This window comes from Olea europaea, chromosome 18, assembly GCF_002742605.1.
Source record: "Olea europaea var. sylvestris chromosome 18, O_europaea_v1, whole genome shotgun sequence".
NCBI lineage: Eukaryota > Viridiplantae > Streptophyta > Magnoliopsida > Lamiales > Oleaceae > Olea > Olea europaea.
The window spans coordinates 30,472,706-30,482,022 of NC_036254.1; the positions used below are offsets into that span (position 1 = coordinate 30,472,706).

A 9,317-nucleotide genomic window follows, 5' to 3' on the forward strand; every position below is an offset into this window, starting at 1 on the left:
CTTGCTGGTGTCTATAGCAGTTGGTTGACTTATTGAATCTTTTGGCACGTTTGCTATGTTGGACTCGATATCAAATTTCGACGTCTATTTCTTCTTTAATAAAGTTCAGTTCAATTTAGTGTATTGAATGTGTGAAAGATTTTACTGCATTATAATCAATCTTTACGACCTCGTCCGTTTTCGAAAATCGAGGTGGGACATGGAACATGGTCCTTTTTTTGAATCTACCTTTGACTCATTTTTATGTTATTAAATTTATATTTTATTTCGAAATACGAACAATACATTAAAAAACTTAAAATCATATAAATAAGTAATGGATCGAAATTGTTAGACGGGTCTGGGCAGAAGTTTGAGCCAAGAATCATCACATCGACCAGTTGAACCAAGCTATTTGTTAAGAAACAAATGACGGTAGTAACAGACACAATATGCTTATTATCCATTAGCTAATTAGAAATTGACAAATGCACCAAGTAGCGCATACGAATTGAAACGAAGACAAATTTATAACTGAGGTTATAAATAGGAATAGCAGTGAATTTTACTATGACTACTACTACTACTGATAATAATAATAATAATAGTTTTGAGCCCTCTGGGGCACAGCTCAACTGGTGAATCAATTAACATTGGCTTGCTTCTAGCAACAGGGTGGAGAGTTCGATTCCTGATGGGAACCTGCGGCCAAAAATTTGGTATGGAGCAATCACTGTGGAGAAGGGTCTCTTGTGCACAGAAGTGTACAGTCAATGGGGGAAACCTGTGATCCAGTTGAGGTATAACTCGCGATTTACCTCCTCCAAGGTTCTAGAACATGGGTCTTGGAGGTCCAGAATTTAATCTGATGTAAGCTAGGATACCTAGATATAAAATAAAAAAAAAATAATAATTTTGAATATATGATTAAAAATAATGTCGTCTCGAACTAAACTATAAATCAATTTATAGATCGTATCCAAAAGGATTGTAAATATAAAAAAGTTGAAAAATACTCTCTCTCTCTCTCTCTATTTTTTATTTTTTAATTTGGTCATAATTTAATTTAATTTTTTTTTTTTTTTGAAAGAACATATCTTTACATGTCTATCCTACTTTTTCGATCAATTTATCGTATACATTTAATCAATATGAGATTTTAAAATTTAAGGGTTGCTCAAGAAAATTGTTTATAAAAATTATAGCAAACTTGATAAAAGATGAAGAAACGTGTTGCTAAAATAGTTATAAAAAATATGTAGTTAAAATTAATTATTAATTTTGATATTTTTAGCAATTTTTTTAGCTTTCTCAAACAAGCACTGAGACATGTCACAAGAAAATACCCGGAAAAATGATATTCCAAAATACTTAGCCCCTATTTGATGGTCATTATTTGAGAAAAACAATGTTTTGAATAACGAATTTTTAGAGAATGTGTAGTTAAAAAGTAGAGAAAAGTTTTGAGTTTACATAAATAATATTTTATTGTGTAAATATGTAGTTAAAAATAAGTATATAAAGAAAAGAATTTCGAAAAAAACCCATCAAACATAGGTTGATATGTCAAAATGTTTATTGCATATATGGTGTAAGGGTTTACATAAAGTCACATTATCCATCTCATTAAGTTGCCCAAGAAACATATATGAAAGAATCAAGAGTAAGTTAATTAAATGGGATAATAATGGAAATACATTAAAGATATGCAACAGCACATTGGCAATTCTCTCAGACACCAGCATAATTAGCCCTCGGGAGTTCAATCTCAGTCGACTTCTCATCCTCATCCCAGTCTGTCATCCTGTAATAAGTCGCGTAAAGAACAAGCTGAACTAATCCCGACAACATTCCTAAACCATTTGGAACCTACAAAAGTACGATGTTATAATCTAAAAGATTAAATTGTCGAAGACGAAGAAAATATACTACGTATTGAAAACTTTACCATGAGATAGGGATCAAACTTGATGAGTGCATATGAAAACCAGATGGAGCCATTTGCAAAGTTGGTTAGTGATAAGAAAAATGGCATGTATTTTACACTCTTGGTACTGATAACTCGTCGCTGAGAAAATCGAGAGAGAGAAAGAGAGAGAGAGAAACACAGAAGAATTAATGAAATTGGTCATAAAATAAATTAAACTTGAAAAAGAAGTGAAGAAAAATTAGTACCATGACAGTCAAGGGTGATGTATACATGATTGTGTTGAATATGATGCACAATATTCCAACGAGCATTGATCTATCCTTGTGGCCATGGAGAAATGTCAAGGTGATGAAAACCACAATGAACAAGAATACGAGCTCAACGATCAAAGCCATAGTAATCCTTTTCTGAAATTAACCAAAAATTGGTTGGACTGTCGAAGAAAGGTGACATGTAAACTATTTGATCTAAAAGTTTAAGTTGTGTGAAGTGCCAAAATTCGAGAATTGGTTAAAAAGTAGAGATGGAACGTACGCGCATGGCCCAATTGGAGAAGAGGAAGAAGATGGTGACATAGGAGATTTCAATGATGAACCCTACGCCGTTGATAGTGACGACGAGAAGGCTGTCGGGATGAACAATGGGAAGACCATAGAACACCCACATAGCACAATTCAGCACTGTTGCGACGTATGGATCTGGTTTGAATCCTTGCACAGATTTCGCTTTCCGGATCTTGATGAATGTTGGGCTGCAAATCGATTACATCACTTACACCATTGTGTTAGAGAAATCAAGAGAAGTTCCAATTCTTTCATGTGTGCAAAATCTGAGAGAGAGAGAGATTACACAGGAGAGAGGAAGAGGAAGAATGAGATGATATTGCCTGCATATAGAAACAAAGAAAAGTCAAGACATACAGATGTAATCATTTAATAACCATGCTACAGTCCCATCGTTCTGGATGTAATGTTACGTGTCATTTAATTAGCACTATTTTAAACACAATCAGCTTTTCTATCAAATTATCTGTTGTCACCTCGAGTTATATCACTGCTTGTGTTAAATTTCTTCTAGCAAAGTGGCAAAATCTCGTCTCCCCATCCTTTCACTTGACAAGAATGAAAATATTGTTCAAGTGATGATAGTCTTCCCTATTTAACATATCTACGAAGTGATGAAGCCAGAACTTTCATAATGAATTTTGTATTATATTAAAAATAATCAAAATTTCTACGTAAATCTAAAGAAAAGTTGTGGGAGAGGTCGCCACCCCCGGTCCCTCCATCGCTCCGCCACTATATCCAAGTAGTGTCCTAACAACAACATGAAACATTTTCTTGACAAGATAGATCGAGCTATGAAAAACAAAACGAAATGAATCAAAACTACGAACCAATGATTCCAATAACTGTCCTAGATGTTTCTGCGTCCACCATGTTGGAGCCTCAAAAGATAATCACACTAGAAAAACGATACGAGGTGAGAAAATTAATGATAAGAGGACAAGATGTTGAAGCAGATCATGATGATGAGGGAGAATGAGGGCATTTGAAGAATTACGATGAAGCTTGTTATAGAGGTACTAGATATGGGTTAAAGGATTTAATTAGACATGAATTGCAGCCAAATAATAATTACTTGACCAGAATAAATGGATAATTCATGGTTATGGATTCTATTGCCTTCCAATTCTTTTGGAGATTAGTTATTAATTTGACTGGCTTGTAAATATTAGGGCATATTGGCACTAAATTTGTACGGAATAGAGCTATTTATACAATGATTGCTGACAATTCATATGTTGTCAAGATCTGTTTGGTTAATTTAAAAAATAGTTTTCAAATTGATGGTGTAGATTTTGCCAACTCATAATTGTTAACAAAAGTTGTTAATCATAGTTGTACATGTAGCATGGTTAATTTGTACATGAATGTTGTTTAATTATTTATTGGATTAGCATAACTAATTTGTTTATCCAATGAAATATTTTTATATAATTAAGTTATTAATGATTGTAATTAATTTATACCTCAATGGTTCGAAATGTTCTTACACATAATCGAAGGAGAAGGGGTTGGGTAGAAAATGCAAACCCAAACTTAGAGAAAAAATACAATGCATCTTTTTATCCATATATTAAATCAATGCCTCCACATTAAATATTGATGCTATTGGGTGCAATTCGCAATTTATTCGAATTTTAACCATTAACTTTTCCCATTTTCATTGCCTGCAAGATAACTAATCCATAAGAAGAAGATTAAGATCACCAACGCATAATGGCCGACCTCTCTTGCTCGGAACCCGAGCCCAACCGTCCAACCGGACCACCATCTGTCCTCGGTCTCACGCCACCCCAATCAAACTCGAAAAAGCTTTCTTCTCATGATGACCTTGTTAGATCCAAAAGTATTGTAGTGAATGAGATTAATGACGTTATATAAAGTAAAGAAGATTGCAACGAAAAACAAGATTTAAAAGTAAAGAAATTGACAAAAAGAGTTAATCGCAGAGGCACGATATTTTATTAATCGACAATATGAAGAGAAATACAAGAACTCAGCAATTCTTGCTTGAACAAAACTGAAAGAGAAAATCACTATTTATAGGTACATGGCATAGCATAAAGATGGAAATAATGTGGAATAAGGAAATAATATATTTAGATAAAAATCATGTGAAATATAAAGAACCAAATTTTCCCACACGAAAATAAGAAAACAATTTATTTCCGAAAGAATCAACCATAATTTGGGTCACAAACGCAGCAATCTCCATCTTGACCCAAATTCTGATGCAACAAACGAAACTCCAAAATTTCAAATCCGTCTACATCTAAATAGTCAGTCTCCTCAACATAGTAACCAAAACTCTCCAAAGCAAACCGGCGTCCTCTACAAGGCGTCCACAAGGGACACCTAAAGCTAAATCCTAGATTCCCAAAATTCCACCGAAAAATTTCTGTTGACCAAATAGGGTCGAAGCACACCATATAGATGAAACCATACCACATACTGGATTAGAAGGCCTCTTGCTAGAACTGTCGCCTTCAACGTCCCCAAAAGCATCTCAGACATTATTGATACCACGATACCTTCGCTCAATGAGTTCAACCCTAGCAAATGAACATAGTGCATCCACTGAAAATGGTGGCAAAGCGGAATCACCAACGCTCTCCCTAACAGTGTTCTTAACCAACTCAGAGCTCGTCACAAGAGGTACTGTACCAAACTATACATCCACCACGGTACTGAACTTGTCCAAATGTCTCTTAACTGGTTCTGCACTCCCCTGCAAGATATACAACTAAGACCTTTTTCGTCCCTCAAGTACAACACGGACATCCCTTCGGACCTTCAAAATTCCACCTCCACTAAAGAATTCATACCATTCTGCATCCGAGGTACTCAGCAAGATGAGATTCATTTTTAGGTCTGGAACGGTTAAACCTAATAAATTATTTTGATCGTCCCATTCTGCAACCTTAGTTTGACTCGACAGATTTCAGTAATACGGCAAGATTGGTTGTTTTACATTACAACTCTACCTTGCTTGACAGCCTCATATGTCTGAAAGAAATTACGACTGAAACACCTATAATGTGAACATGCCAAACTGAGAATCCACTCCTCGTCAGGTTTAGACTCCACCTCAAATACCACTATCAACAACACATCACTGCCATCCGAAAAATTCTCAGCAACATTAGTCATGTCCAAATTACAGAATTGCCCTGTATAATCTACAGCTAAATCACCTTTAACCTACAACTTGTCACAATCCTTCTTTATGTGTCCTTTTTTTTCATACAGTAGAATCAGTACAAATTGTTGAAGTTCGTCCTCGAACTATCCCTCCATAGATCACCATGAGATATCAGAGCTTCCTCATCCCTCGATGTAACTCCAACCAAATGTTTCAACTTCTCATTTGAGTGCAAAGCATCATAGACACCGTCTATAGTCAAAGTATCGCGACTATACAAAATGGTGTCCCGAAACAACACATAAGAGCCAGGCAGTGAACATAGCAGGATCAAGGCAAGATTCTCTTTATCGTACTTAATCTCCAACATTTCCAAATCTGCAACAATTTCCTTGAACACGGTAATCTAATCTTCCAACAACCCTCCTTCCGCCATGCGATGGGAATACAGCTTCTGCTTTAGAGCCAGTTTACTAGTAAGACTCTTGGCTATACGTAATTGCTCTAGTTTCAACCACAAAGCAGCTGATGTTTTCTTTTTCAATATATCATGCAGAATATTATTGGATAGATAAAGATGAATCAACGACAAACCCTTCCAATCCTTCCATTGTTTCTTCTCCGTTGTCCAATTAGCTGGCATCTTCTCAAAATTCAGCGACACATCATCCAAATCCAACTGCGCCAAAATAGCTCTCATCTTTACTTGCCACAAAGAAAACCTTGTATTGCGATCCAATTGCGGAATATCATATTTCAAAACAGCCATCTCTGAAAAACCTCAACCAATCCACAACAAGAACCAAGATCTAATACCACTTGTTGGACCCGGAAGGATTGTAGTAAATGAGATTAATAACGCGATATGAAGTAATGAAGATCATATCGAGAAACAAGGTTTAAATGTAAAGAAATTAACAAAGAGAGTTAATTGCAGAGGCACGACTTTTTATTAATTGATAATATGGAGAGAAGTACAAGAACTCAGCAATTCTTGCTTAAACAAAACTAAAAGAGAAGACCACTATTTATAAGTAGATGGCATAGTATGAAAATGGAAATAATGTGGAATAAAGAAATAATATATTTTCATAAAAATCACGTGAAATATAAAAAATAAAAATAAAATAAAAAATTTTCACATGAAAATACGGAAACAACTTATTTTTTTAAAAAAATCCATCATAATTTGGGTCACAAACCTAAGAGACCCACCCGATCAGGAGTCACCTCACCCATGTCCTAGGTATTAAGCCTTTCTTCCTAACAACCAATGATCCGAGCCCAAGCTTAGGTCTCTCCTATCGAGTACCCTACCATACATCTCGATACCAACCACTTGACCGATCATGCGCAAGCGTCTGACGATAGGCTTCATGCGTCAAAACACTACCACTAGATTGTCTTGACCTCCTATTCTGCCTCGAGAAGCTTTTGTTGCACTTAATCGAGCCGATAAACTTACATTGTTGTTGTTACCAATTGAAAGACTATTTCCCAAACTAAGAGAAGTTCGAGGAAATCATTTGCTTATTTGCTTCAAGTCCCAATTGATTCTGTGTGCCATAGTTGCATGATTATCTTGGGAAGCTCACTATTGTCCTATCTGTTGACGGGGGCAAGCCCACGTGGGGTCATACAAAATTTTTGGTTTTTTCTTTTTCTTTTTCTTTTTTTAGATAATAGTTGTTTTAACCATTTTACAACCTACTTTAACGCACTGATTATGGGATGACAAATGAAGTTGAAATTTTGCATTCTTTTTTTTTTTTTTTCATTGTTCAAAACTTTGCATTCTTAATACAATTTCTAAGTGTTCATGACATAGTTTTTTACTTGTTAATGGCATACAAAACAACCAACTGTAGCAAAAGTTACAATGCATCAAAGCAGGCCATTCCAAACTAATATTTCAAAAATTTCGATAATATGCAAACTTTCAAAATTCACCGATGATTATATATTATCCGAATTCATAAATAGCCTACGTCATCTAGGAGCTCATTTCAAGAACTATATCCTAATCATATCAAATAGTCCAAATGGATATAAAAATAGTTAAATACATGTAGTGATGGCTCGGCTCGACCCTTTAACCCACGAGCTCGGCCCGGGCTCATGAAAAACGAGCCGAGCTAAGCCTAGCCCACGAGCCTCTCGCGAGCTCATGTTTTTTTTATTTTTATTTATTTTATTTTTTTGCACATCTTTTGCACCTTTTTTTAAAAATTTTCATATTTTTGGACGAGAGCTCGTGGGCTCGTCAAAACGACTCTTGGGATCTAGCCCCCTGCTCGGCTCGGGATCGAGCAGCCCACGAGCTGAGTTTTAACGAGCCGAGCGGCCGAACAGACGAGCCGCTCGGCCCATTTGACATCCCTAAATATATGTCAAACATACGACTTAAAAAATACGTCTAACTCATCTTTTCTTTAAAAAAAAAATTCAATTATTTTATTAATGTTTATTATTTTTGTATGATAAATTTTTCAATATAATTTACATAATTTTACTAGAAAATGTTATATGGAATATGACGTCAAAAATTTTAGGATCATTACAAACTAAATGTAATTTGAATTACTTTCGAATTACTTTTGCAATAAATTTAAATTTCATCTACTTCCTAGATTTAATCGGAATTTTATTTCATTTCATTTACTTCCTATATTTAATTTGATTTACTCATCTTCAACTCAACATTTATCAATAAAATGGTAAACGAGATTATAAAAGTGGTAAAATTCATTTAACAATATTGACAATAATATAATTATAAAATATTTTCAAATTATCAAAATGCTCATTAATTTATTTTCATTGATATTATACTTTTAAATTACACTTTAATTTTTGACCTCACAGCATAAAAAGTCTAGATCCGTCCTAGTCGGCTGATGAAGTGGCATTCAAGTTTACACTTGTTAGTGAATTCTCGCACCGCAAACCCATTATATTGAAGGTAAGTGAAAAAAATTTAAAGTTTTGGTTTTACGGTGAATCTAAGATTGGATTATACCCATATTTTGGTCCAATTAACATATTATGATGATTATGGTCATCTATTTTTTTGAAACTGATATTGGATGGCATAGACAACCATCTGCGATAACGAGCAAGGTAAGGCATTACATTCTGACACAAGACCTTCGACCCCCCATGAGTGCTCTACCTTTACGCCGTGCCCCCCCCCCCCCCCGGGTGCTCTACCTCTACGAGATACCATCGACTCCTGGGGGCGCTCTACCTCTACGAGAGACTGTCGACCCCCCGGGTGTTCCACCTCTACGAGAGACCATCGACCTTCCGGGGGCACTCTATCTCTACGCGAGACCGTCGACCTCTTGTGGGAGCTCCACCTTTACACGAGGCCATCGACCCCCTATGGACGCTTTACCTCTACACGAGGCCATCGACCCCCATGGGTGCTCTGCCTCTACGTGAGACTATCGACCCCTCGGGTGCTCTGCCTCTACAAGAGATCATCGACCCCCCAGGGGCACTTTACCTCTACAAGAGACCGTCGACCCCCCGGGGTGCTCTACCACAACGAGAGACCATTGAACCCCCGAGGGCTCTCTACCTCTACGCGAGACCGTCGACCTCATGTGGGAACTCCACCTCTACACGAGGCCATCGACCCCCCGGGGGCGCTCTTCTCGACCCCCCAGGGGCGCTCTTCTCGACCCTCCGGGGGTGC

The 9,317-nt window shown here is 36.4% G+C and overlaps 1 protein-coding gene across 1 annotated transcript; it reads right to left on the reverse strand.

Moving 5' to 3' along the window:
* Positions 1–1,531: 1,531 nt before the first annotated feature.
* LOC111366570 (bidirectional sugar transporter SWEET5) lies at positions 1,532–3,455 on the reverse strand. Its single transcript, XM_022987297.1, has 6 exons — positions 3,306–3,455; positions 2,759–2,795; positions 2,444–2,660; positions 2,155–2,316; positions 1,928–2,047; positions 1,532–1,848 (listed from the first exon to the last, which is right to left on the reverse strand). The coding sequence occupies exons 1-6, from the start codon at positions 3,346–3,348 to the stop codon at positions 1,711–1,713; spliced, it is 717 nt and encodes a 238-aa protein (XP_022843065.1). The 5' UTR covers positions 3,349–3,455; the 3' UTR covers positions 1,532–1,710.
* Positions 3,456–9,317: the final 5,862 nt, after the last annotated feature.